General features: G+C 47.8%; 3 protein-coding genes across 8 annotated transcripts in view; all 3 read left to right on the top strand.

Annotated features, from left to right (window-relative positions):
- The window catches only part of LOC102885546 (tubulin polyglutamylase TTLL13P), a 12,816-nt gene extending 2,235 nt beyond the window's left edge, over window positions 1–10,581 (top strand). The window contains exons 2-16 of one of the 6 annotated variants that reach the window (XM_015593919.2): window positions 678–947; window positions 1,288–1,328; window positions 2,022–2,140; window positions 3,415–3,545; window positions 3,744–3,900; window positions 4,308–4,451; window positions 4,737–4,822; window positions 5,138–5,369; window positions 5,828–6,012; window positions 7,426–7,493; window positions 7,574–7,611; window positions 7,908–8,093; window positions 8,375–8,554; window positions 9,133–9,451; window positions 9,832–10,581. In XM_015593919.2, coding sequence (XP_015449405.1) covers window positions 688–947; window positions 1,288–1,328; window positions 2,022–2,140; window positions 3,415–3,545; window positions 3,744–3,900; window positions 4,308–4,451; window positions 4,737–4,822; window positions 5,138–5,369; window positions 5,828–6,012; window positions 7,426–7,493; window positions 7,574–7,611; window positions 7,908–8,093; window positions 8,375–8,554; window positions 9,133–9,451; window positions 9,832–10,085 — 2,400 coding nt within the window. In that variant the 5' untranslated portion in view covers window positions 678–687 and the 3' untranslated portion in view covers window positions 10,086–10,581. Of the gene's footprint in view, window positions 1–6; window positions 243–677; window positions 948–1,287; window positions 1,329–1,828; window positions 1,898–2,021; window positions 2,141–3,414; window positions 3,546–3,743; window positions 3,901–4,307; window positions 4,452–4,736; window positions 4,823–5,137; window positions 5,370–5,827; window positions 6,013–7,425; window positions 7,612–7,903; window positions 8,094–8,374; window positions 8,555–9,132; window positions 9,452–9,831 lie in introns of those variants that run through there. The other 5 variants (XM_015593900.2, XM_015593937.2, XM_006905274.3 and 2 more) reach the window with 5 other exon arrangements.
- Window positions 10,582–10,656: 75 nt separating this feature from the next.
- On the top strand, window positions 10,657–14,885 carry NGRN (neugrin, neurite outgrowth associated). The gene is made up of 3 exons (XM_006905277.3): window positions 10,657–10,961; window positions 11,309–11,419; window positions 13,824–14,885. The coding sequence occupies exons 1-3, from the start codon at window positions 10,798–10,800 to the stop codon at window positions 14,431–14,433; spliced, it is 885 nt and encodes a 294-aa protein (XP_006905339.1). The 5' UTR covers window positions 10,657–10,797; the 3' UTR covers window positions 14,434–14,885.
- A 3,450-nt stretch (window positions 14,886–18,335) lies between these two features.
- Window positions 18,336–27,692, top strand: part of VPS33B (VPS33B, late endosome and lysosome associated) — a 17,234-nt gene continuing 7,877 nt past the window's right edge. Inside the window, exons 1-7 of the mRNA XM_015593416.2 lie at window positions 18,336–18,781; window positions 21,716–21,796; window positions 22,142–22,203; window positions 23,351–23,400; window positions 23,556–23,623; window positions 26,121–26,166; window positions 27,183–27,277. Coding sequence (XP_015448902.1) covers window positions 18,686–18,781; window positions 21,716–21,796; window positions 22,142–22,203; window positions 23,351–23,400; window positions 23,556–23,623; window positions 26,121–26,166; window positions 27,183–27,277 — 498 coding nt within the window. The 5' untranslated portion in view covers window positions 18,336–18,685. The remainder of the gene's footprint in view (window positions 18,782–21,715; window positions 21,797–22,141; window positions 22,204–23,350; window positions 23,401–23,555; window positions 23,624–26,120; window positions 26,167–27,182; window positions 27,278–27,692) is intronic.

Here is a 27,692-nt window from a genome sequence, read left to right on the forward strand (position 1 = left end):
CCGCCGCCGCCGCCGCCGCCCGGATCTCGCAGCTCCGAGCAAACGTCGCGGGGGAGCAGGCTCCCCCTCACGACCAGTAGGGGCTGCCAGTCCCGAGGAACAAGGAGGCGGTCCTGGAGGCCCAGCAACGCCCGGGAAGGAGCAAGAGCCAGGCAAAGAGCAGACATGAGTGACCAGCTGAGTCCAGTCCCGGACTTTTAGGGGCGGACCCAGTAGCCCCGTCGCTCTCCTCCGAACCGAGGGTGGGCAGAGTCCGTCGGGGGCTTTCCCTCCGCCAACAGAGCCTAAGCGGTCTGAGCCAGCAGGTGTCTGGCCCCAGTGTGTACACATAGAGAAACTGAGTCAGGGGACAGGGAAAGGGCCGGCCTAAGGCCCTTTGGCCTTATGCCCCCCGCCACTCCCCTTCCCATTCAAGAACAAAAAAGCTGTGGTCATGGCCTTGGCTGGCTGTGTTCAGCTCCTTTCCGCACCCCAGTGTGTAGTGTGGAGTGACCTTGTCAGTGAATCCAGCATCTCACGGGCATCCCACGGCCCCCATTACCTATTTGGAAAGAGTCCATTTTGTGGTGGGATTGTTCTAGTCTGAAGGAGCAGCAACATTTCCTTAGGGCACCAGGAAGGTCCTTAGGCCTTCCCCGGCTTGAGGAAAGTCTGATTAATGTTCCCTGTCCCTACAGAATCTAAAGGATGGAGACAAGTACCTGTAAGACCAGTGAATCGGAGGAAGACTATGTTGAAGAAGAAGAATCTGAGGAGGAATGTGATAAGGGGGAAGTTCCCATTCCTTCCAACCCTTCTCAGCAGGCAGTCTCAAAGACTGACTGTAAGGCATTTGGGAATGGCGTTCCCTTATGCATTATAGCCACAAAAATTCCGGAAAAAATCACAACCCCAGCTGATATAGATGACTTAGAAGTTGGGAGGAGAAAGAGAAGGCGGAAATGCAGGTAACTATTCCCTAGACCCCTTCACCTGCCCGGCTCCAGAAAGTCACCCCTGGCCTCCCTTCAGCAGTTGGAGGGCTGAGATCTAAGGTCTTTCCTTTAGCCTGGGAAAGAGGACAGGGAATGTAGGAGCGTCATTCACATTTTGGTACAACAAAAAAACAAAATTCAGAGACATTTGGGCTGGCTTTGTGTAGAATTTCAGCATGTTTCTATGATCCTGGTTTTCAAGTGGTTTCTAGAGGAAATGTGAATTTTGGGGGTGTCCCTTCTTCTGAGTGCCTGGCAGCCAAGGGTCTGTCCTCTCCCATTCTGCCTGATTTCTGCCATTCCTCCATTCCAGACCCCTGACCATCAACCTGACCAACTGCAAGTATGAGAGTGGTAAGCACCCGGCTCGTCACCCAGACCACCTATTGCTGTCACTTTTACTTGGGGGATGGTCCCCCCGGTCAGGCTTCCAGCCCCTGGATCTTGTTAGTCTGGCCTGTAACCTGTACTGAGACAGAGGCAGCTGAGACCTCACTGTTCCACTTAATCTTAGATACGGTAGGAATCTCTGCAGTTAGCCAATAAAAAAAAAATTGCAAAGTCACCATTGCCCCACCTTTCCTATATTTTATAAGAGATGAGACGAGACAAGGTTAAAACAGTTTTTTCAAGGAAGCTTTTGAGGCAGCTTCAGCAGCTTTTAAAGAAAATCAGCGAGGTCAGCTATCTCTTTCTCCCCTCTTATCCCCACTGGCATCTGTGCAAGGGGCCATCCAGAGCGTGAGGGGCCAGCGTGACCCCTACCGAGGGTCAGCTCTGCCGGCCAGAAACAGTCCTAATGAGAGAGGGAATAACAGGAGCAGGGAGACAGGTTCTAGTTTTCTCTGTCATAGATTTTGGAAGGGCCCTGACAGCCTCATGAACTTGGAGTTATCACATGGAAACTAAACTGCAGAGCTGAGGTAAGAGCTACCTCCCTCTACAACCTGCTCCCCAGTCAGGTCTGTTCCTCACCTGACCCAGTGACAGTCCCAAGGCTTGTTGCCAGTGCCCAGGCTGGGACCACTGACCTCCCTCTCTCCACAGTGCGTCGAGCAGCCCAAATGTGTGGCCTGAAGGAGGTGGGGGAGGAGGAAGAGTGGAACGTGTACTGGACAGACTATTCTGTCTCACTGGAACGAGTCATGGACATGAAGCGGTTTCAGGTACAGCCTCCTGACCCGAGATCCTACAGGTGCTGCGGCCCCAAAATGACTGCTCCCACCCTTCTGCCCAAGCCCCCGTGGCTATACCCCTGTGCAGAACAAGGAAGGTCATGGCCAAGGACTTCTGCTCCAATGGAATATTCTTCCCTTGAGTCTCAGGAACTTCTGTTATCAGAAGAAATGTCTGTTGGGCTCATCCTAGCTCAGTATGTGCTGTTTGCCTGGAGTCATGCCCAGCTGGTCCCCTCCAGGGCGGGTGAGCCCATCCTCAGGGGAAGACTCATTCAGATTTAGAGCTGGCGGAATGATCCAGCCTCCCAAGCAGCTCAGCCTAGCATCCCACATGTATTAGGGTCAGTGTGGGGTCCTGCATGGCCACTAGAAAGTCAAAGAAGATGGACCAGAGTCCCCAAGAAGAATATAACTTCTTCTTGGTATTTTCGTTATCTTGTAATTGGGTCTTTGTAGGAGTTAGCAATAAAATAATTAAAAAGTGTCTGCAGGCTTATTTTGAGGGGAGGCCAGGAAGGGAGTTGAGACTATAACCTGTGCCACAGTGAGAAGAGCCAGGGGGTGGGGGCAAAGAAGGGGCATGCAGGGAGCAGTTGTAAGATGAGGGTAACAGTAACTAAAAGCTCTTAGGGCATCCTGTGTGTCGGACACCGTGTTAAATGCCTTTACATTCTTAGCTCATTAAATTCTCCAAAACAGCACTGAGCAGCAGATACCTCTTGTTAAAAAGAGGACATTGGGCCTCAGAGGTTCACACAGCCATCGAGTGGGAAAGCCCGTGAGAGCACTGAACCGTGACGAGATGCTGCTAGCACTGTGGGACAGGGTTTCCAGCAGGCCACCAAGCAATGCCGTGCCCCCCGGGGTGCCATGGCAGGCATTCTGTGGGCTGCTTCTAGTTTCCTTTTCTCCTTCGGGAGATATTTCCTCATTTGCTTCGTGCCACCACACACCAATTATTCTTATAGGACTAGTCCGTGCTGGTCTGCGGGATGTTATTAGATGGCCAGAAGGCCCAAAGTCCTGGCTAGCTCTTCCCACTGCCCCTCACTTTCTAACCCCTGTGTGAGGAGAGGCCAAGGAGGGGTTCCTCACCAGCCGTAGGGAATCTTCCTGTTTTCTCCTTGGAGTACTAGGTAGTGTTTACCTCCACTTTGACTTCTACCTTGATTTTCCTAGTCCCTCATTGCTTTCCGGGGTGCCCATGCCCAGGAACTGCTGCTTACTCTGGGGTCTAGTCTCACTAATTGGCTCCGTTTCAGAAAATCAACCACTTTCCTGGCATGACAGAAATCTGCCGCAAAGACCTGCTGGCTCGGAACCTCAACCGCATGCAGAAACTCTATCCCACGGAGTACAACATCTTCCCCCGCACTTGGTGTCTCCCCGCAGAGTGAGTGAGCCTAGCTCCCAGGCTGAGACATGCTAGGAAAGGGTCCGCCATCTCAGTTTCCTGGGCCCTGAATGTCCCAGGGGGGTAGAAGTGGAATGAGAGTTTCAGCTGGTCTAAGAAAAGTAGGTCTGAGAGCGAGGACTCCTGGGCCAGCCATGATGCACGGGAACCGTCTGACCAGTCCCTCTCTGCGCATAGCTATGGGGACTTCCAGTCCTACGGCCGTCAGCGGAGAACCCGTGCGTATATATGCAAGCCAGACAGTGGCTGTCAGGGGCGCGGCATCTTCATCACCCGAAACCCGCGGGAGATCAAGCCAGGAGAGCATATGATCTGCCAGCAGTACATCTCCAAGGTGAAGGGCTGGTCAGGGCCACCACCACCACGTCCCTCGGCCAGCCCTGGGGCACCCCCGTCTCAAAGCCGGGGAGGAAGCCAGTTTCAGCCTCCTGGTCTTTCTGCCATCCCTCGTTATCTTGGAGACTGCATGGAACCTTGGTTTAGAGCCAACCTGCCTGGGTTTCAATCTACGTTTTTCCACTTTTTAGTTATCCTGGACTTGGGCAAATGTTTTACTCTTTCTGCAGCTTAGTTTCCTCATTTGTTAATGGGCTACCTTCTACGGTTAATTAACTACCTTCTACGGTTATTGTGAAAACTAAATGAGGTACTATGTATTTGAAGGGCTTAGGACAGTGTGGGGTCCATAGTAAACACTTCAAAGCCTGATTATTTTTCTCTGGTGGGTTTGCATACTCTCAGCCCTTCCTCATTGATGGCTTCAAGTTTGATATGCGAATCTATGTCCTGATCACATCCTGTGACCCTCTTCGGATCTTCATGTACGAGGAAGGCCTGGCCCGTTTTGCCACCATGCCCTATGTGGAGCCCATGTACAACAACCTGGTAAGGGGCCAACGGCAGCTCTGGAGGCAGGTGGCACCCTCTCCTCTTCCACTGCTGAGTGCTGAGGTTTTATGGAGAAACCAGGTAGAGAGGCTTGTCACCCAGGAATAAGAAATGAAGCCAGTGAGTGCTTCAGCCCCTGGCTGGGAGGGGAGAAACAGCACACCCTCCTCCCTAGGAGCTCACGGGACAGTCCTCAGGTGACGAGGGGCAGGAGATGAGTGGCCTGGGAGAGGGGGCACAGCATGGACTCAGTCTGAGACCACAGGGCCACTGTCTTCCCAGGATGATGTCTGCATGCACTTGACCAACTATGCTATCAACAAACACAACGAGAATTTTGTCCGGGACGATGCCATGGGCAGTAAGAGGTACTCCCTAATCTGTTCTCTCCTCTTTCTCTGCCCCTTAGCCCCACAGTCTCAACAGCCCGTGAAAGTGAAACTGGCTCTTGAGAGGCTGATTGCTTAGGAAAACTCAGCCTTTACAGACCCTTGTCCTGTGCCTGACCACCAAGTGCAGTCCCCACCCCACCCTGGTAACTACGCCCTGCTCCAAGCTGGCAGCAGCCCTTTAAAGCACCAGGCACCCAGGCACGGAGTTAGGTTAGTGTTAGGGAGCCTCCTGCCTGCAGCCCAGTGCCACTGGCAGAGAGATTGGTCTTCTCTGAGCACTGGGCCTCACAGGAAGCTGTCGACGCTCAATGCCTGGCTGCAAGAACACAGCTACGACCCCCGAGAGATGTGGGGGGGCATCGAGGACATCATCATCAAAACCATCATCTCGGCCCATTCTGTTCTTCGTCACAACTACCGAACCTGTTTTCCCCAATATCTGAGTGGAGGTACTTGTGCCTGTTTTGAGATCCTTGGTTTTGACATCTTGCTGGACCACAAGCTGAAGCCCTGGCTGCTGGAGGTGAGGATTATCTCCTGGGCTTTGCAAAACCAAGGTCCAGAGGCCTTCCTGAACAGGACACCTGGGATAGGAGTACACTCAGGTGGTGGAACAGAGAATGGGGGACACGGCGGAACTGGGGTGGGTAGGAACCCCAGCAGAAGCATAAGATCACTACCCTTTTGACCTGAGTCAAATCTTGGTGGTGTCTGGCCGCCACTGTAGGAATCCAGGTTTCGGATCTTTAGTGTTCCTCACATGAGCTTTGCCTTTAAGGACATGACATCTGTACGGTCAGGTCTGATTTGCTCTCATGAGCCAGTGTTGGAGAAGTCTCCGTGGCCTTGGAAGTCAGAACATCCAGCCTCCTTGGCTGAGGCCACTGTAGGGGGATGTCTCTCCTAGACCTTCCAGTTGGGTCTGCAAGAGACCATCATTGGTGGTCTAGGAAGGGGGTGGATAATGTCTCCTCCTGGCAGGTAAACCATTCTCCAAGCTTCACCACTGACTCACGCCTAGATAGAGAAGTGAAGGATGCACTCCTCTGTGATGCCATGACCCTTGTCAACCTCCGGGGCTGTGACAAAAGGAAGATGATGGAGGAAGACAAGCGGCGAGTCAAAGAACGGCTTTTCCAGTGTCACCAGCAGTCGCGGGAAGCCAGGTACTCCAGGCATCCGACGTGTTCAGTTGCGTAACTCGTCTCTGTGATTACTTCCTGGGAGTGAAAGTTCTTCTTTAAATGGAGAAGTCAGCCTGGGGCTGATGAGCTATTCAAAACATTTTCTTTTTTTTTTGCATAGAGAATATAGAGGATATGTTTAAAATTCAAAAGATACAGTGACTCGTCTCTCCTGCCATTCTCCTCCAGCTGCTCAGTGTCCCGCCTGCACCAGTTAGTGTTCCTAGGGTCCAGCCTATAATTGCGTAAACATTTAATACACATATATACGTGCATTTATACAAATTGTTTTTCTCTCTCTACCCAGACAGTAGCATGCTGTCACACTCTCTGTACCCCGCTTAGCAATGCATTTTAGAGCTATTTCATATTAGCACATAAGAAGCTTTACGTGGTTTGATTAGCTGTTTGTTTTTTTGGTTTTTTTTAATGAAGCTCCTCTAGAAATCATTTCTTGAGAAAGTTTATAATAAACACAGAAAACTAGTTATTCAATAACAGGGGCCACTTTAAATCAGTATTGTTCACCCACTGTTGTTTTAATCACAAGATAGGTTATAAACATGGTAATTTATTGCCGCTACTAAATTACAATTCGTTAATGAAACATAAAAATGAATTGGAGTAGATTTAGGATTATTCCTATGACAACATCGCTCTTCCCCAACTTGCATTGTAAGATACAGGGCCAGTGTATATTGATTTGCCGTGATATCCTGAAGGCCTGGCACACAGTGTACACTCACGTGTTTGTGCGAGTCAGAGTGAAGTAAGCTGTAAATGCCCTGGATGTTCCCAAGAGATTGGACTATGTATGTGACTGTTATGAATCCCGTCTTTCAATGGGAAAAAAGGTTGAAAACTACCGGACTTAATAAACAAAAGTACAGCCATATACTAGAACACTTGGCGGCCATTTAAACATGATCCCATTTTCATCTAAAACAAACGAAGGAATAAATTAAGAGCATGGTAATTGAATGACAAAGCCAGGATTCATACTCCAGATGTCCTGCCCCAGAGTCCATGCTGTTGACCAATACGCTAAGTCCATCGGAAGATGATGGGAGGTTTTTGTCTTCTATTTGCTCTTCTAGATTTTCTGTAACTAGAAACCTAATTTTCTATAATCAGTAACCTAAAAAATTGTGATAACTTAGAGTGCTAGCTTATGAGTGAACTCCACTGCACTTAAGATGGAAACCAGTTTTCTGGAAGTCAAGACTGTTTTCATGGCTACGCACAGGTGGGACTGACCACAGATGGGTTCATCACACTCGCGGGGCCCGAAAGGCCATGAAGCTAGCAGGAGGTTCTCACGACTTTGGCCAACCTTCCTTTCCCGACTTGGCATCCTCAGTCCACCCCCGACTAACCGGGGCTTGGTTTCCATAGGCGAGAACAAACTGAGTCATCCCATGCAGCCCTGCTGGACCAGGAACGCTATGAGGATTCTCACCTGGGTGGGTACCGGAGGATCTACCCGGGGCCTGACACGGAGAAGTACGCGCCCTTCTTCAAGAACAACGGCTCCCTCTTCCAGGAGACTGCCGCCTCCAAGGCCAGGGAGGAGTGCGCCAGGTACTTTGCCCCAGTTCTCTCCACTGGCTGTGGTGGGGGCAGATCCTGAAGCTCAGTTGCTGCCCAGCAGGGTGGAGAGGAAGCCAGACCCTTGAGAAAAGAGGAGTGGAGTTCTAAATTCTATCAGGCTCTTAATGACTCAGTTTAATGGGTTTCCCATCTTCCCCCACATTCCTCTCCCATCAGTCCCCAAAACAGACATAAATTCCTACTCTTCGCCATCCCCATTCTCCCTCATCCCCCTCTTCTGAACACAATGTCTCCAGTGTCTGAAGCTGCTGTATCTCGTCAGGCAGCAACTGGAAGAGATCCGCCTTAAGCAGGAACAACAGGAGACCTCAAGCACCAAGAGGCGAAAGGAAAACAAGGAGCAGAACCAGGGGGAATCAGCAGAGGAGAAGAGCCGACCCAGGGTCAGGATCCGGGACTTTTCCACCCACTTGGCTTACAGGAACCGGAATCGGGAGAAAGAAGAGTCGGAGGTTTTGTGGCTCTTTCTTTTCTGTAGGAAAATGGGTTGGAATGACTAGAGAAGGGAATCTCTGCCGTCCCCTCCTCCTCTCTTTCAAGAGATACAAGAGAGACGAGTTCCTAATGAGTAATTGATTCTGACCTTTTGGGGCAGGAGGTGTGAGAATGGATAGCAAAGGGAACCTTCCACCAGGGTCAGGGATAGGATGGAGGTAGCGTGGGCAGCTGACCTTGTTGATGGTTTGGGACTTATCCTTGGAGATCCTGCATGCATCTCTCATGTACCTTGTAGCTGCTACCAGGACATCTGGACAGCATGCAGCCTCAAGAAATTGTGGAAGAGGAGGAGCTGGAACGGATGAAGGCCCTTCTACAAAGGGAGAATCTCATCCGAAGCCTGGGTATTGTAGAGCAAATCACCCGCATGCTGCACCCCAGCCGCCGGGGCCAGAAAAAACATCATGAATATAGGGTGAGGGTCCCTATGCAGCATCTCACAGAACAAGGGAACAAGGGCTATGCCAGCACATGGTGGCAGCTGCAGCACAGGAGGCTAATGTGATGGTATCTGGCAGTGGAGCCTGGGAAAGCAGTGAATGATGGGCCTTGGGGAAGGGTCTGTTGGTTCCTTTTGTGTCTGTTCCCAAGCTCCCTTGTTTTTTAGTAATGACATCCAGCCGAGTGCAGCTTCCAATCTTCTCACTTATAAGAGACTTGTTCTCTATGTTCTTATCTTGCAATAACCCCAGACTCATGACTGACAAATAACAAGGCCACCACCCTCAGTCCCTTCTGTGTAATCTCTCCCCAGCACTGCCAGTGCCGTGGCTCTAATGAGAGATAAGTAAACAGTCTTGGGCCAATGAAACAGCTGCTGCATTCACTGTTCCCTGGGCTAGTAGCAAACCTGTTGGGTCCTGTTTTTGTTGAGCCCCAAAGGAGTAACTGGTAAATAGTGGCTGCAGCCTAGAAGAGATTTTTTAGCTGCCTCTTTCACCGCTCCGTCCAGGCTCACAGGAAATGTGATAAGGGGCTGCTCTTCTCCTCTAGCCTAGATTTCACCAGGACGGGCTGGGCAGTCAAGAACTGCAGTCTGTGAGTCTGTTCCCATTGGTCCTCCTGAGAGGGGCCGCCAAAGAGCAGGGCCCTCCTCATTTCCTGCATCCAGTTGGGCCGCAGGAATTGATCCCCAGGATCTTAGGGCCACTGCCAAGCACGAATGCTGCACTTCTGCATCATTCCCAGTGCCACCTACAGCCCAGGAACCTCAACTGGATAAGAAATCCAGCCGCCTTCGGCCCCTGTTCATTATCAATGAAGAAATCTGGAAGGCGCTATTTTCCCAGTGCCAGAGTCAGGCTCACTAGCCGTAAGTATCCAAAACTAGCTTTGGTCACTCTGATTTGTGTACATTTCCACTAGCAGATATCACAGCTGGGATGCTCCCAAATATCATATTGGCACTTACAGCAGTGTGGGAATGGGGAAGGCAGTGGACTCGTTTATCTACCTCCTTTTATGTATTAGACTTGGTGATAGAAATGGCAGAAATGCGTCCCAGCAACTCAACAAACATAACAGGGAAATGAACAAGTCAACATACCAGTTATAATATGGTCTGGTAAAGGCACTGGAGGGAAGCCCTAGGATGCCATTCCTGTGTCGGTAATTGAGCAACAGTTGGGAAAGAGGTGAGCGAATCTATATTCTGTAAGTAGCAACTCAGGGGGACCCATGTTTCCACTGCAGAAGGCCAAGCCAGCAGAAGGCTAGAAGCCATAAACCGAACCCTGGCAGGATCAGTGCCACCCTCTTTAATTCCAAAGCAGGGCTATTTTCTGCAACCAGAAAGAGTGGTAAGTGGCCCATGGACTGAATGCACCTTGCCCTCCATGGTAAACTTTGGACACAGAGCAGCCAAAGCCGGGGATCTCCTCTGCCCTGCATCAGCACCCCTGATGCAGAGTACCGCTGCGCTCCTGGACATCAGCCACCACAGGTAAATGGAGGAAGGAAGCCCAGCACTCAGCCTCTCCTGGAGAACCCCCTCAGCTTTCCTAAGGGGCAAAGGGCCTTCAATCTTTGCTAAATGAAAGACTACCACCAAGCTTGAGTTTGAAAAGCCCTGGCCAGCGCCGTTTGCATAAGGCACAAATAGAAAGACACCAAGAATTCCTCAGTACCCTCATTATTTTCGGATCGTTAAAGACTAAAATATGAAGAGGAGCCAAGGCCAGCCATGTACTCATCTCCGCCCTTGAAACCAGAGCCTGGATTTATCGCTCGGCGATGGGTCTAAACCCTGGGTGTGGCCCGGGGCTGGAGGTCATCTCGGGGACAAGGAACCCCCTTCCCAGAGGAGCCGATTGTGCCCAAAGTAGGGGCTGTCGAGGGGCGCTCGCCCCGGCGCAGTGGAGACAAGTCGGCCTGGGCAGGCGGAGGGGAGGCTCTTGGCAGTTGAACCCGTCTTTTTATTAAAGTTTATGCCGTTTTGCTGGAGCGTCCTCCACCTCATTCGGGCTCTTCGCGTGTCAGGGAGGCCCTCTTCCATAGTTACGGCAGGGAAGTCGAGCCGCGAAGCCATTCAAGGCCAGATATCCCCAACCTCTGACCGGAAGCGGAAGTAATGCGCGAGCTGCTTGCTTCTCTCACTTCTGGTCCCGCCCTCCGGCTTCCGGCGTCGCTGCATTTCAGGCCGAGGGCAGTTTTGTCAACATGGCGGGTACTCTAGGCCTCTTACTGGGCGGGCGTGTCCGTGCTGCCGTCGCTCGCTGTGGGCTCGCGACCCGAGGGGTAGCAGGTCCAGGCACCATCGGCCGCGAGCCGGACCCTGATTCCGACTGGGAGCCGGAGGAGCGGGAGCTGCAGGAGGTGGAGAGGTACCGGCTTCTTTCCGAGCCCTCAGCCTGAAGCAAGGCGCTCCAGGCCGCGCCCCCTTGGCTCCGGGCGTCCTGCCGCCGCGGTCGCCGCGGCCCTTGTTTCTCCCACGTGTCAGAGGCGCAGGGGCAGGTGTTCAGCTCCCTTGGGACCACGGGTCCTTTCACCAGTGACGTATTTCATCACCCTTTTAGAGAGTTCGGCATGTTTAAGGGCTCCTGGTCTAGGTGTTAGAGATTTCTGGGGCGCTGAAAAAAGCAGGCTGGGTGCTCCGTTATTTAGCCCGAGACTCTTCAGCCACTCGTCTTGCTGCCACGCATGGCTTCTGCCATTGGTTCTCTTCCCCCAGCATCCTGAAACGACAGAAAAAGGCCATACGGTTCCAGAAAATTAGGAGGCAAATGGAGGCGCCAGGTGCCCCGCCCAGGACCCTGACTTGGGAAGCCATGGAGCAGATCCGGTAAGAATCATGGTAGTTTGGATCCGCTGTGATGAGAAGTGAAGGATACTGAGGCCTGGAGTATCGTTTTTATGTTTTCTTTTACTTTTCATCATTTAAGATGTCTTTTTAAAAAGCAGTATAACGACCTTCTGCAAGTCCGTTATCTTGTTTAACATGACACAGTTGGTTCATTTTGCAGAAATTTTAGACTTGAAGACGTCACAACATTTAATCTCTAAATAGTAAATCATACCGTCATTAACCTAAGGTCCGGGATGGGAACCTCCATGGTTATGAGGCGAGGATCCATATCTTAGAAAATCTTAAATCTTTTTTAAAATTTTTTGTTTTTAATCGATTACATTGTGTGTAGTTCAAAAGTAGAACAGTACGATGTGCTGTACACATTGAGAAGTATTAACCCCAGCCAGTCTCCTGTGGATGCTATTTTTAATAGTTTTTTTGTGCCTTTTTCTGGGTTTCCTTATGCAAGTACAAGCAGTTATAAATATCGGTTTTTATTTTCAACTCCTTAATCACAAACAGTAGATGCTATAAGTACTGTTTATACTTTTTTTACTTAATATATTTTATAGATCTTTCACTTCAGAAGAGAAAGCCCTTCATTCTTTTTTACAGTAAACATAGTAAATCATAGTTAACCAGTTTTTTATGATGGGTACTTGGGTCCACTAACTTGCTATCACAATTAGTGCTCTAGTGAATAATTTCATATACACATCATATCTGCCAGGCGTAGTTGTTTTATACATTTCCAGAGTAGTGTTGCTGGGTCCAAGGGCAGATGGATTTGCATTTTCATAATGCTAAAAAAAACTTTCTATAGGCTATTTTCCATTCCCATCCGAATCACCCTGAAATTGAGACTTAGAATGAAGAGCATTCTGTAGAGCTGACCAAAAAGACTTAGCCAGTAACACCTCTCTCATGTCAGCTTCCTCCCGTCTTGAACAAAAGCATTTTCAGGTCTTCCTACCTGCCACCTCCCTTTTGTGGTCAATAAATGTCCTTTTACTGCAAAGAAGATGGCCACTAAGCAAGAGCCTTTAAAGCGTCTCGGGTTTCCTTCCTGTTTTCCATTCTCAATCTTATATCCTATTTACTTCTCGGGAAATGGTAACCCTTCTCTTGTCTAGGACCAACCCTCTATGGGGTATCCCTGCCTAACCTCAGGGACCTACATCTGTCAACGTAAGGTTCGCCCTCATCATTTTGTTCCCAGCTGGCTCCCTGACTGCCTGCCTTTGCTTTTGTTTTGTTTTTGTTTTTTCGGGTGGGGGGCGCGGGGGCGGGGTGGGTGTCTATGAAATGGTTCTCTACGAATCTGTCACCGACTTCCTCAATGCTAGGCATAAAGGACATTCTTAACATTTCTATAGCATTTGACCTTGTAGTCTGCTTTCTTGAAATTCTCTTCTCTCTTGTCCCAGATGTCATTCACTTCTATTTTCTAAGGCTGCTTTTTCCTTCTTGGGTTCCCCTTCTTCCTCTTGTATGTATCATAAAGATTGCTGTTTTTTCAGAGTTGTGTTCTTGATCATTTTATCTCACTCTGCATATTTCCCTGCCTGATGCCAGCTAGTCACATGGATTCAACTACCCTTGCTGTTGGCTTATGACTTCCATATCTTTCATCTTCAGTCCATGTTTTTCTTCTGAGCTCTGTATATTCAACTGTGCACTAGACATTTCTGTTTGGATGTCATACAGGTTCTCATACTCGATGTGTACAAAACAAGAGTTCATCATTGTTCCCTGACTACTCAATTCTCCTATTTTTGCTGTAACCCCGAATGGCCCCACCAATCACCCAAGCTACAATTCTGAATTTCAGCCTGCTTCCTTCCGCAGTATTTAGTCCCTTACCAAATTCTACCGCTTGGCCTTCCTAAAATATTTCTCAAGTTTCTTTCCTCTTGCTCTTATTGCAACTGCCTCAGTCCATACTGCCTGGATTATTGTGATAGCCTGTTGCTCGATCTTTCCACCTCTAGTCTTGCCACTACTGTGAACTCTGAAGCAGTTCCTGGGCCATGCTGCAAGTGTTGTGACAGCCTGTCCCTGGGTCTCCCTCCTGGATGCTCTCAACAGCATCCTTTGCCATGACAGTGTTCACAGTGTTGTCATATGTTGCTATATCTGTCTCTACCCCTGGATTGTACGCTCTTCGAAGGAAGGACAGTCTTCATGCATTCTCCAGGATCCAACCAGGGCCATTGTGCCAATGACCTAAGAGCATGCTGTCGCCACACAGGAGTGGAACACAGCCATTTAATGAGAGAAGAGAGAGAGATGGCATTTACACCTCCTCATCTCGGCATTTTTATCCCTAGTATTATCAGTTAGCTATTCTGATAGGAGTCTTCTTCACAACTTGAAAAATTGCTCCATTTTCCTATAGGTATTTACATAAGGAATTTGCAGAGTGCTGGTCAGTTCCAAGATTGGCTGAAGGTTTTGATGTCAGCACCGATGTGATTAGAAGGATTTTAAAAAGCAAGTTTGTACCCACATTGGAACAGAAACTGAAGCAGGATCAAAAAGTCCTTAAGAAAGCTGAGCTTGCTCACCCGCTCCGGCAGCTTCCTGGCTCTCGGGATACCTGGAAGTTACCTTCTGCAGGCCGCTCCCTTTCGGGCTCTTTGCTAATGCCAGGGGGTGAAGCCTCATCCCAAGGCCAGGGTCACAGCACAGCTTTGAAGGTAATAGAACCGAATACTCACAGTATAAACACACCGAGGAGACAGAAGGGAAGGAATAAAGGAATCCAGAGCCTGGAGAAGGAGAGCCCTGTGCCTGTCTCTGCAGCCCTAGGTCCTCAGAGAGAAGTGCAGAAGTACACCAGTGATTGTTGCGGCACCAGAAAAACTGACATTGATGGATTGCCAAGTGAGAAGAAGCTGGAAGCGTTGAAGGCAGGAGAACCTGGTGACCAGAACTTTAGCAGCAAAGTAGTGCAGAAGGGACGAGAGTTCTTTGATGACAATGGGAACTTCCTTTACAGAATTTGAACCGGAGCTGGGCGAGTATATTTGAACTGCCTGGATTTCTGTGTACTGATTATCCACCCTGAAATAGGAGGACATGATGAGTCTATAAAGTGGGAGGAAAGAGCTACTTGGATTGAATCTGACAAAGGGCAATGAATTTCACAGGGCAGATGTGAATGGGGACGGCGAGAATGACTGGCTGGGTAGAATCCAGCTTCCTGGAGCACTGTTCCTCGTCTGATGCACGTGGACCTTCAGTACTCACCCTTCTTGTTTAGGCTCTCTGTCAAAACCAGCCTGCGCTGCATGTATTATTGGGAGTTTCTGTGATACTTGCAATATATGTTTGGGAAGAAATGAAAGGTTTGCCTTTTGACCTCATTTATTTCTTGATCAGTGAACACTAACAGTTCTGGAACTGCTTAGGCAATAGGTTGTTTTCATTATGTGCAAAATAAAGTGAAATGTAGCAAGTTCTGGAACTGCTTAGGCAATAGGTTTTCATTATGTGCAAAATAAAGTGAAATGTAGCAGTCTGTTGATTGGTGCTCTGTGGGGTCAGAGGGTTTACCTGTGAACCTGGAGGGAAAGGAAGAGGCAAAAAGTTGCTTGTTATTGAACATTGTGAGAGAGGTGGGCCAGAGGAATCCCCAACAAAGTGCTCTGTGCAGGTCACCCTGCTCGGTGTTGGATTTTGACAGCTAAAAACTGGTTATCTTTTAATTGTTAGGGTTCTGAAAGTGACTGGATTGTGGGAATTCGATTTTTAAAAAATCCAAAGCAAGCAAAGCCTTTAGGGCTCTCAACATAATTTCTAGCCCCTATCAAAAGCTTAAATAGTATCTTCTATTATAGTTTTCACCAAATCTTTATAAGGGTGTTGTCATGTAGGCAGCAGACAATAGGCCCTTTTTACAAATGTGACCGTCTCAAAGGATTTTGGATATGCCCCAAGGCCACATGACTGCTAGTAAGTGGCAACACTGGCACTTAAACCCAAGTCTGATCTTTAATCCAAGGCTTCTAAAATTCTGGGAATCTAACATTGCCTGGCATAATTTCTGTTAAGTTACTGATGCTTTGTTATAACAAGACAGTGATTATCAGTAGACAAAGAATGAGACATATGCAAGTAAACAGTCCAGTGACAGTTTTCGACCATGTCTCATTTTAACAATTTACCAGCAAAAATTAGTTATTCAGAATTTAAATATGTGAAGGATGTTTAATTAAAACACTGATATTCCACCCTTCATTGACAATCTGTAAAATCTTTTTGCCATTTCAAATGTCATTAATAGCAATTACTGTTGATTACTGTTAACTTGAGCATTTGTTCAATATAAATGGCAAGACCCTATTACATGCCAGTCAAAGTTAGGAAATCCAAATCCTGTTAATACAGCAGTCGGCAGAAAGGCCCTTGTTCTCGCTGGTCTGTCACTATCATGTAATTTACAATGAAAGCTTATCAATATTTTTATGATTTTTAAAAGGTAATTTGCCATTAGTACCTTTTAGTCTAAGAGGTGCCAGATGCTGTTTAACTCTTTAAATTTACGTTTCTAACTTGCAAGTCGTTTGATCATGCCCTTTCCCCAGTGGGCTATGGAAAACTACAAGCTGTTCCATTTGCCCCTACTAGTGTTCACTAAGCTTAAATCTTTCCACTCTTGCAAATATCAGTCTAAGGCTTTTGTATCTATTGGTTCTTTGTCCCCAGATTTTCTCATGGCCGGCTCTTTTTCGTTCAGGTCTCAGTCAAATGTTACTTTCTTAGGCCTTCCTTAATCACTGGATCTAAAGCAGCTCCCTCATGTTCACATTGTCACCTACGCTGTTTAATTTTCCCCATTATTTGAAAACTATTACTACTGTATTGTCTGTATCACCCACCTTGCCCTCATTAGAATCTAGACCCTATGAGGGCAGGAGACATGTCTGCGTTTATTGCTGCAGTTCCAGCTCCCAACATAAAATTCAGTATTGGTTGAGTGAATGAAGAAATGGTTGGAGAAGCTTATACCAGTCAACCAGTCCACAATGGCAGGAAGTCCTGCCTTCTACCTTTGCCAGCCTGTCCATCCAGACCTCATCCAACAAGAAGCCCTAAATGTCCAGATTGATCTGTTAATGCTCCAACCAGGCACTATGTCTCAGATTCTAACCCACTGGGACACAGGTGCAGTGTCTAGTGAAGGAAGCAACAGATGACAAGGCTCTGCCTGAGCTGGAGAGTGACTGGGTGGAACAGACACCTCACAGCAACCTTGTGGCCAAACTCAAGAGGCTGGCAAACTGGACAACAGTAGGAACGTTTAAGTCCTTGTGCCCTGGAGTGGTATATGTGCCACTCATCTACTCAGAGAAGCCTCTCTCTCTCTAGCTGAGATTTAATCTGGGGAGGTGATACGGAGAAAGCTAATATAAAATACTAGATGAGCTCTGGAAGCCCAGTGTGAGCACAGAAGTCGTTTGCTTAATCTTATAGAATTTTTTCAAACGTGAAAATAGGGAGAATATTGTAAAGTAATGAACCCCTGTGTGCCCATCACCCAGCCTGAACATTTAACAAATGGCCAATCTTTTTTATTATCCAGCACTTGGCGCTTCATTTTCATTTGGCTTATTTTAAAGCAACTTCCAGACATCATATTGCTTCTGTAAGTACTTCAGTATGTATCTCAAAGAGCTAAGAACTTAATATAGGTACACGAGCCATTACTGTGCCTTAAAATTTTTAATAATCTCTTAATATCAGCTAATATCCTGATGGAGTTCTAATTGTTTCATAAATGGCTTTTATGGTTGATTTCTTAGGATCCAAACAAAATCCACACACTGCAACATCGTGTTGATGTGTTCCAGAAGTTTCTTATTCTAAAGTGGTTTCCCCTTCCACTTTATTCCCCTCACCATTTGATTGGTTATTTGGTTATTTGTCTCATGTGATTTCCTGCTTTATGGATGTGGTTGATTTCATCCTAATGTCTTTTAACATGTTTCCACTACCCTCTGTATTACCTGTGAACGGGCAGTTAGATCTTGAGGCTTGCTCAGGTGAAAATTTTGGCAACAGATGCTCTGTACTTCCTAAGCATCTCACCAAGAGATGTTACCTGTTGATTAGTGAGTTCAGGTTATTGTCATCTGGTCCTATCTCTTATAATGGATCTCATAAGCTGTTTTCCCATCTAAACAGGTAGATATAGATCATGACCATCACCCATAAAATTTCCTAGTTTCTCCTCCCAGTCAATTCTCATCTCCCAAGGCAATCAATCACTTTTCTGAAAATTTTTTCAACAGTTTTTCCTGTTCTAGAACCTTATATAAATGACATACAGATGCTGCTCTCGTGTCCAGCTTCTTTCATTTATTCGGTTTTTATTGTATAGATATGCCACAGTTTATCCATTTTCCCACGAAAATTAGGGCATTAATGAATCAAAACTCTGCTATCCGAAGGTCACAGCCTGAGAGACTTAGCTCGCGCTGGATCCTTACATGCCCTCACCTCTCCCCCAATCTCTACGCGGCTCTCCTGCAGCTCCGCAGCAGGAGATCGTGTTCCACGCCGCCGTTTGAGAAGTAGGTTTGACTGACAGCCAAGGTCCCCAATGACCAGTGCTTTTCAGGCTTCAGTTGTACGAAGTTCTTAAAATCGAACAATTGCACAACCTTCTCTTGAGTGAGCGCTTTTAAGGCTTCGGTTGGTTTCGCCCATTGTACGAAGTTCTGAAAATCGAACAATTGCACAACCTTCTCTTGAGTGAGCTAGGAGAATTGGGTGTGCCCTTAAAAATTAGTTTTAGCACAGAAATACTCCCCTCTAGCCAGAAATCAGACTGGAACGTCGACGCGTTCACGCCCGTTTTGAAATGTCCCTTCCAGGACGCCGTCCCCTTCCCAGTGCGCCAAGCACCGGCGCTGCGAATGGGACTTCCGGGAGGTCCAGGAAGCCGCTTCTCCTGTCAGTAGGCGGGGTGCTCCTTGCAGCCGTGAAGTCTGCGAGTGTAGATCAGAAACCTGCTCACGGGCAGAGTGGAGCAGAGAGGGCCGGGTCGGGACACAGTGGCTGAGACAAAGGTCCCCCGAGGCTGCCGCTGTCGGGCTGGGAGGTGGCCATTCATTCCTCTAGCGCAGCTGAAGAGTGAGGGCCCCTTCCGGGGATCTTTCGAAGTCTGTGCCCAGGCCTGAAGGAGAGCCACGAGCCTTCGCGGATCGGAGGGCGGCCGTCTTCTCCCACCCCGCGGCTCCGGTGACCGCTGCCATGGCTTTTCCCCATCGGCCGGACGCCCCAGAGCTGCCAGACTTCTCCTTGCTCAAGAGGCTGGCCCGAGACCAGCTCATCTATCTGCTGGAGCAGGTCAGTGCCCGCCACGTCTGAGGCCTTCACCACATCAGCGGTTTAACACTCACTGGACGCATCGGTCTTCCTTGTCGCGTTCCCTTGACCTTGTTCTTGGCCCTTGGTATTGTCCTTGGCGCTTCTGTAGCAAGTCCAAAATGAAGCACTCAGTGAAGTAAACCAGAGGGCAGTAAGAGCTGCCTGGAACCTGGCCAGGGAGTTCATGGAAAACACTTCTTTTTTTCCTTACTGGCAAGGAAGACACTGCTAGTCACTGAGGGAAGGAAAGTAGGTTAAGACATCTTGGTCATTAGGGATCTTACACGCCAGTAGGAGCTGTATGAAACGCAAATTACCACCCCCAGGATATCGTGTGGTATATGAGTGGGCTAGGGTGCCTGAAGCATTCAGGATCAGCAATAATTTCTAGCTGGAGTGATCTAGGAGTTTCAAGGCGCTGGAGTGTGAAGAGTCAGCGTGTTTTCCTTGGAGATGGGAGACTATGTTCCAGGCAGATGGACTGGTAGGAGGAGCAAGGTGAGGAACCAGGGAAGGATGAGGCATGTACAGGGAAGAGAGTGATCAGAAGTTACACAATAGGCAGCGACTGAAGAATTTTTCCCCATTCGTGGCGTGAAGCAATACTTGAAGATGATTCTCCTAGCCACGTGGTGGTGGGTAAAGGGGCAACAAGAAGGCCAGTTAGGAAACCATAGACTGAAATAGTAAAGGCCCACATAAAATTAGTGGCACTGGAGGGAATGGAAGGAAGTTATATATTTTTAAATCATGGTGAAAGAAGACCCAAAGACTTGTCGATTGCTTTTAAAGGTTGAGGGAACAGCAAAGCTGAGTTTGAGAATTTTGACTTGGGTTAGTAATAAAGTAATGCTGCTGCTATGATTGTAATTGACTACATGTATAGTGATTTGTTTTATGTCCTTCTTCCCCACTAGATTGGAAAGTCCTCGACAGGGAGTGTGTCTGTTTTAACACTGTATACCCAGTGAGTACCTAGCTTAGAGTCAGGCACATAGCATGTGCTTAATAAATATTTGTTGCATAATATTGAATGGAAATGAAAAAAGGAATTAGAAGTATAAGTTTGGTGGACAAAGTCGATTAGTTTGGGTTTGGGTTTGGATAGAGTGAAGTTAGAATAGATGCTGGTAGGAAATACTGCTTGTAACATCCAACAGATAGAAATGTAGAGTTGCAGCTGGCATAAAGATGAGGACTTGGGGAGAACCTCAGGGGATTGAGGACCATGTTTTATTTCTGTTTTATGCGCCCTGTAGTGCTAGCACAAAGATCTGCACATAAAAGACATTCAACGAATGTCTGAGAAAGCGAAGAGATGCTAGTTAAAGCCACTGGCTCAGGTGAGAGCCACATGAAAGAGAGTAAATGAGACCAAGGAGAGACACTTGTAAATGGAGTGTAGGTGGGGATGAGCTACCCACGAGGGTAACTCAACATAGCCCAAGTGGATTTCTGTGCAATAATATCCTCTTCAAACTAACTTCTGTCTTAATTCTTGTTAACGGGCACTGCTATTCAGGCTTGAAACCTCAGACTTGTCTTTGACTCTCTTTCCCCCTTCATACTTAACTGAACTACTCGATGAGTCCTGTGGATATTTCCTTACACCTGACCTTTTAAATAGTGATTATAAAGTAACACTTGTGCATTATAGAAAATATAGACGATAAAGAAAAGTGTAAAGGAAAAAAGTCATTTATAATTTTATCATCATATATAAGCACTGTTAGTTAACACTTTTACTCTCAAGTATTTAAAAAATTCTATTGCACATTCCATGTATCTCTTGACCCATTTCATTCACACAACCATCAGCCTAAATAAATCAGGTCCTCCTTCATTACCACATAGCCTGGACCGCTAGGACCATTGCATTAGCCACATAGGTGGACTCCTTGCCTCCAGTTTCTTATGTTTCCAATCCATTTTACCCACAGTACCCAGATTCGTCTAACTGAAATTCCCAGTTGATAGGATGTTTCAGTGCACAAAAGCTTTCTGTTTTTCCCTGTTCCATAGAGGATCAACTCCAAACTCTAACCTGGCATTTGGAGCCAGCCCTTCATGATCTAGTTCTAGTCAACAGTTTCAGTCTTATTTTCCACCATTCCTCAACATCAAGATTTCTCAACCTTGGTGCTATTGACGTTTTGGGCTGGTTAGTTCTTAGTTGTGAGGCCGTCCTATGTACTGTAGTATCTTTAGCAGCATCCCTAACGTCTACCCACTAGATGCCAGTAACACCCCATGCCCCAACTGGACCACTGAAAATGTCTCCAGACATTGCCAGGTGTCCTCTGTGAGGCAAAACCATCCCTGGCTGAGAACCACTATGCACTATATCTTCAGCATCAGCCAGACCGAATTGCTTGTTCTGTTCTTCCCAGTCAGCCTGTTCTCTTTCCAATTGTTCTTTTCCAATATCACTGACGACACCCTCCCCACTTTTCAAGTCCTAGTTCAGAGGAAACTTGCAATGACTTCCTTCTCCCTGCCACTCAGTGTGACCTCTCCTTCCCCTGGGTGGGTGAGTGGGTGGGTGATACGGTGAGGACTGTCTCGGGCTAAGTTTTCTACGTTGAACATAGGTAATTTTCGTAATTAGAAGAAAAATGCTACTTAAAAGAGACTTGGCAGTTGTGGGATGCAAGGTGGAGTTTTGTTTTGTTTGGCTTTGTCCAGCAGGCAACCGGGGTTTTTGGGGGGCAGAGTGGAGGAAATGGTGCAGAGGCGAATATATAGACAAATGTCAGCTGTGCATATATTGCCAGTGAAGAGGTGCTTGGGTAGATGATGTCTAGCGTCCTTCCAACTCAGACTGTGCTTCTGTTAAGCAGATGGCTGCATGAGCTCTCAGCCGAGGGAGCTTGTGTGACCTATGAATGACCCAAGATACTGTGTCTTCTTCAGCTTCCAGGAAAAAAGGACTTGTTCATTGAGGCAGATCTCATGAGCCCTTTGGATCGAATCGCCAATGTCTCCATACTAAAGGTACCTGCCCCTTTTCCCAGGTGGACTCAGGCTTTCCTTCTCTCATTAAGCCATTTTTCTTTTGATGAACAATACAAATTACTAAGGAGTGACGACCCTTATGAGGTAAATAGTAGGTAGCTGAATTGGGTGCACTAAAGAGGATCAATACTATTGTCTATCGTTATTGAATTGCTTTATTTTTGGATTTCCTGTCTACAGTCTGAGGAAAGTTCAGTGGGATGGTCATCAGGGAGGCAGTCTGATTCCAAGAATTAGCATAAATAAGAGCCCTTCCAGAAGTCCCTTGTCTTGGCATTATGCTTTGAGTTTCCGTGTCACTTGTCTTGTTGGTTCTCTCGGCAGCAACATGAAGTAGACAAGCTGTACAAGATGGAGAACAAGCCAGCCCTCAGCTCCAGTGAACAGTAAGTGTCTGGGAGAATCCGGCTCGGCTCTAAGCTGGGGGAGGTCCCTGCACATTTGCCCTCTCCCGTCCTTGGCTGTGATCTGGCACCATCATGTTTGTGATATGGTTCCCTCCCTGCACTGTCACAGTTTCATGCCTAGGTTATGCTTTAGCCTCCTAATGGGTCTCCCTTTCTGCAGTTCCTCCCTCTCTTGTCCTCTTCTTTCTGGAACCAAGTCTGCCATCTCTAACCAGATCGATGAAGCTTTCACAAATATTTTCGCTGTGCTCTTCTCAAGAACCTTTAAGCGTTCCCTTACTTACCCAGTAAAGTCCACATTACTCATCATAGAATCCAAGGCCATGTCCAGGGAGGCCTCACATTGCCTCTCCTGCCTGATGGCTTACGTGTCCCCTCAAGCCACTCCTTGACACACATTTTCACATGCTTCCCAGCTGCGTGCACGTGCCTTCGTCCTTTGGATCACTCCATTCGCTCTGCCTGAAACTCTCTCCCATCCTCACTGCTCCTAAAATTTACCCAGTCTTCAAGGTGCAGCCCAACCTCCTCTGTGCAGCTCTCTGCTTCTCCTCCAGTCCAGGGCGATTTTCTCCTCCCCCGGACTTCCAGGCTCTTTAGCATTGGTCGTTTCCACTTCGCACACAATCACCTAATGCCTGCTGTTTAGCTTCGTTTTTATTTGTAATATATTTTCTACCTTAAGTAATATATACTCTCCCTTAGAGGAGAAAATTCTCCTGGATTTCCGGAGAATACATTCACAAACCCCCATTCGAAAAACATTTATGTACTTTCTTGTATTGTTTTTAACACTCGATTGATAGGATGTTCCATACATATGTGCTTCTTATTTTGCCTAATAGTTAATTAATTATTTGAGAGCAGGAACTCCTGGGCCCCCAGAAGGGCCAGTAAGTGTTCCCGGCTCACCACAGTTTATCTGTTGTGTTAAGAGGAATCTTCTGTGGTTAGTACGTGGAAGGCTGAGAGAGCTGGCCCGGCTGTGGCTGTGATGGGAACTGTAGGCCCGTCAAGAAGAGCCAATGGCGAAAGAGTTGGCATTATTTGAGTTTCTTCTAAGTTGCTATCACCAACTTCTTCGTGATTTTTCTTCATTGGCTTTTTTCCCCCTTCTCTCCCACAGACTGTGCTTCTTGGTCAGACCCCGCATCAAGAACATGCGGTACATTGCCAGTGAGTATGCCTTGGTGCACCGTGTCACTAAGACCTGGGGAAGGGCGGGCAAGGTCTAAGGGCCTTGGCCACACCCCTCGTAGAGAAGATATCTGCTTCCTTCTCATCTAACAAGTGGCCCATGGCTCTCGGGGTTGCATTCCTTCTGTCTGTAGATCTTGTCAATGCTGACAAGCTGGCCGGCCGAACTCGAAAATACAAAGTGATCTTCAGCCCTCAGAAGGTGAGTGTGGCTCCTGGTGGGAGTGGGATAAGGTAGAGCAGGATCGAGGACTGGGAAGGGGCCAGGGGCCAGCAGCTCTATCTCCCTCAAAGCAAATTACGTGTGACTGAACACAGACCTGTCACTGTCTCATTAACATAGACCTGATAGTTTAGCAGAAGGACTGTCATCAGATTTCCCCAAATACGGATTGCGGAACTATGAGAGGTGGCCTCTAGGTAGATTTTTGTAAAATAAAAAGATTGACACTTTTTAAGTAGAACCTGCTATGTTCTCTTCTAACACAAATTCCTCCCTAACAATGGTCTTTTCAGTGATTTTCTCCTTATAGCCTTTTAGTAATAAATACAATAAATCATCGCCCCCCATGGCCAGCCTTTTCTTACACAGGAAAGGACCCTCAGAGACCATTTTACTCCACCCTGCTTGAACAGCCGAGGGAACTGAAGCCCACGGTCACAGTGAGTTAGCAGAGCCAGGCTAGGCCCCTTCCATCTGTGCTGACCTATCTTAGTCGCTCCGTTTCTTGATCCCATCAAGCTTCTCTCGACCCCCACACTGGCGAGGCGTGTCATAGGTGCAACTCAGTCTCACCGATGGGAAGCAATGATGGACCAGGTTTTCACACTGCCCACTGTATGCCTATAAGCTGTGTCAGGCAGTGCATGCCACACCTGGAGCAGGTAGAAATTAAAATTGAAAGGACAGGGGTTTATCCCTTTTCAATTTTTCCAAGAAAATAGAAGACTAAAGATACTGAAGCCAAAGTGTGAATCCTTGCTTCAGTACTTATGACCTGTGTGATCTTGGATAAGTTACTTAACTGCTCTGTGTCTCAGTTTTCTCATATATAAAATGGAGTTGATAATGGTACTTATCTCTTTTAATTTAAATGAGACGACTTTTAGTTTCTGTTAAGAAATCAAGTAGAATCATAGGCTTATAATGTTTTTCTCATTATCGTAAAAGGAATAAGTGGAGCCAGGGATCTTCCTTTGAAGATCATTCGGAGATTGGTAACACAGTCTGACAGCTCTCTTGTTTAGGAATACAAATATATCAAGCGTAGCATCACCAGGGCAAGAAATTACTGCAAAGGCAATCAGTCAGAATTACACGTTACTTTTGAATGTTATTGAAGGAGCTATGGTAATAATTTCTCATTTTTAGAGTCTCACAAAACTTTTTCTTTTATACTTTCAAGGACAGATGTCTTTAAATAGAACAGGTAGTATCAGTTTTGTATAACCCTACAAACCTCCATATTACACAGAAAACCAAAATTGATATGAGTTTTCTCCCTCTAACATCCTATCTAACTAAATTCATTGACCTAATTTTATATCCCAGGAAGGTCTCTCCCTCAGTAGCTGTGGGGAAGAGGAAATCTGTGTCTCTTGCTGAGACTTTCTTTGTTAATTAGGAAGATTGGCAGGGTTCAAACTGGGGTCTGAAACTCCATTAGTTCGCGTTAAAAGTAGACCTATAGAATATGGGATGAATCGGACTTTTTTGAGTAACACTAAAATAAGGAGCACCCAGCATGGATCTTCCACACCGCACAGAGTTGTAGGGGTTAAGAGAGGTAATCCTTGTAAAACACTAACAACAATGCTGAGTCCTGTGAAATGCTTAACATGCACACATTTCCTGTTGTTGTCACCATCGTTGTCAGATGGGAGTGTCTTCAACTTCCTTTTTTATTACCTCCAATTATTTCATCCTTTTTCTACTTGTCTCGAAGGAGGAGGTTGGTCTTTTCCTGTCTAAGCGCAGCTGGCTCTCTCTGCCCACGGCCCCCTCCCCTCACCCCTTCTCCACTCTCTTGCTTTCATCAGATAGACCCTTCCTCTTCTGTCCGCAGCCATGTGTGTCCCTTCTAGACGGTTCTCCCCTCTTTGTCTGCTCTCTATTCTCGCCGCTTGGCGTGTTCGTTCTCAGTCTCCCCTGCCAGGTCTCACACTGTGCACCCCTCCGATTTTGATGTCCCCTAAGATCTTGTCCTGAGCTCTCTTCTCCCTCTGTGTTCTTTTTTCTTGAACAAACCACCCATTTTAAATGCCACTTGTGTGCCATTGACCCCCAAGGCTGTCTGTCCAGGTCCCTCTGCGTGTCCAGGGTCCTGTGGAGACCTGAGCCAGAACGCTTCTCTCGCACCACCGCTCTTTCCCGGCCGCATTCCGTAGGGCTCTCACGCCCTCCTCCCACCCTTGCCCGCAGGACTCACCCCTCCGTTACGGCCGAAGCACCTTCCCCTTTGCAAAGCTTTTCCAGTCCCTTGGAGAGAAAAGCAAGGGATAGATAAATAAATGAAGTGGATGAAAGGGGAACCAAACCAAGTGTTGGGCTAGATGATTCCCGTGTCCTTTCTAGGTCGAAAAGTCTGGGTTCTCCTCCTGGTTCAGCGATTGTCGTCCTCAGCGACCGTGGAGGAACTGCAGAGGCATGGAAAGAACAGAGCAGAGGTGTTTGCTAATCAGCCCCTTTCCTCTTTCAGTTTTACGCCTGTGAGATGGTGCTTGAGGAAGAGGGGATCTATGGAGGTGAGAGGAGATGAATGTGAGTGGAAAGGGGGAGAGCGTAGGTGAAGGAAATGATCGACGTACCCCTCGCCCCGTCTCCTTTTCCGTGCCTCATTACTGTTGGCCCGGCTGGCGCAGAGGAGCCCGAGCGTGGGAACCAGTGGGATGCCGTGGAGGGGATGTGAGGGCTCATGGCTGGAAGTCGCCACCTGCTCTAGCCTTACCTTCCAAGACTCCCACTCCCAGGAAATGTTGAGCCTCCCCGCCCCTGTGTATTCCTTCCTCCGTCCTCCATACAACACCGACCTGGTCAGTCCTCCCTGCAGAGAATCCCGCACCGACTGGCTCAAGATGAAAGCCAAGAATCCTCACCATGGCCTCCTACCCCAGACTCCGTCTGTCCCCTCCTTGGCCCCTTTGCCTCAGCATGTGCCTCTCCTTCCTCCTGACTCACTACCGTCCAGCTGTGGGGACTTCACACATACTGTTCCTGTTCCCTAGGGTATTCCTCACTCTAATGTCACTTCTTTAGGGAAGTCTCCTCCACGCCTGGTTGAGGTTAGATCCCTGAAGTGTTTGTGCTCACAGATTTTACTTCCTCAGAGCACGACTGTAATTAAATCTGGTGCATATCTGTCCCACTAGACTGTAAAAATGTCCCCAGGAGGTTAGGCATGCATCATTCTGTTCACCATTGTCCCAGTGCTTAGCCTAGTGCCTGCGCTAGGCTGTTAGTCAGTATTTATGGAATTGTGAACGGATGTTTCCTCAGCACTTTGGCCAGCGACTGAATGAAAACACACGCCTTATCACATCGTATTACCGGCTGTCGTGCCCATTGTGTCTCTTTGTTAACCAGACTGTGAGCCCCTTTAGGGCATGGGCCATGCCTTCCTCATCTTTGAGTGACCGTGCCTAGTGTAGTACTTGGCATGTGGCTGGCACTCAGATGTTTTTGCAGGACTGTGGCGGACCTTCCCTCTTAATGTGGGGCCGTGTGCCTTCCGCAGGGAGGCTGACGCTCTCTGTACCCACAGATGTGAGCTGTGACGAGTGGGCCTTCTCCTTGCTGCCTCTCGATGTGGATCTGCTGAGCATGGAACTACCAGAATTCTTCAGGGACTACTTCCTGGTAAATGCAGGGCCCTTGGGTCTTGGCATTGACAGGTAGGGACAGACATGGGGTCCAGTGGGCCTTCATATTGATGGACCTTCATTCAACTCCTATAATTTATTATGAGTGATAGTGATTAGGAGACTGAATGCTACTGATCGATGTCCATGGGACTTCCTCCGGGGCCAGTCAGAAGGAACTCTTTCGAGCATTGGCCAAACCCGGCCTTCCCACCCCAGGGCTCTAGGGTCAGTCACTTTCCAGACAGGTCTGTCAGGGTGACCCATATCTCTGTGGCCCACGTGGTCCCTGCAGGAAGGAGATCAGCGTTGGATCAACACTGTGGCACAGACCTTGCAGCTCCTCAGCACTCTCTATGGGCCCTTTCCTCACTGCTACGGGATCGGCAGGTGGGCGCAGGGGAGGGCGAGAA

This window comes from Pteropus alecto, unplaced genomic scaffold, assembly GCF_000325575.1.
Source record: "Pteropus alecto unplaced genomic scaffold, ASM32557v1 scaffold60, whole genome shotgun sequence".
Classification (NCBI taxonomy): Eukaryota; Metazoa; Chordata; class Mammalia; order Chiroptera; family Pteropodidae; genus Pteropus; species Pteropus alecto.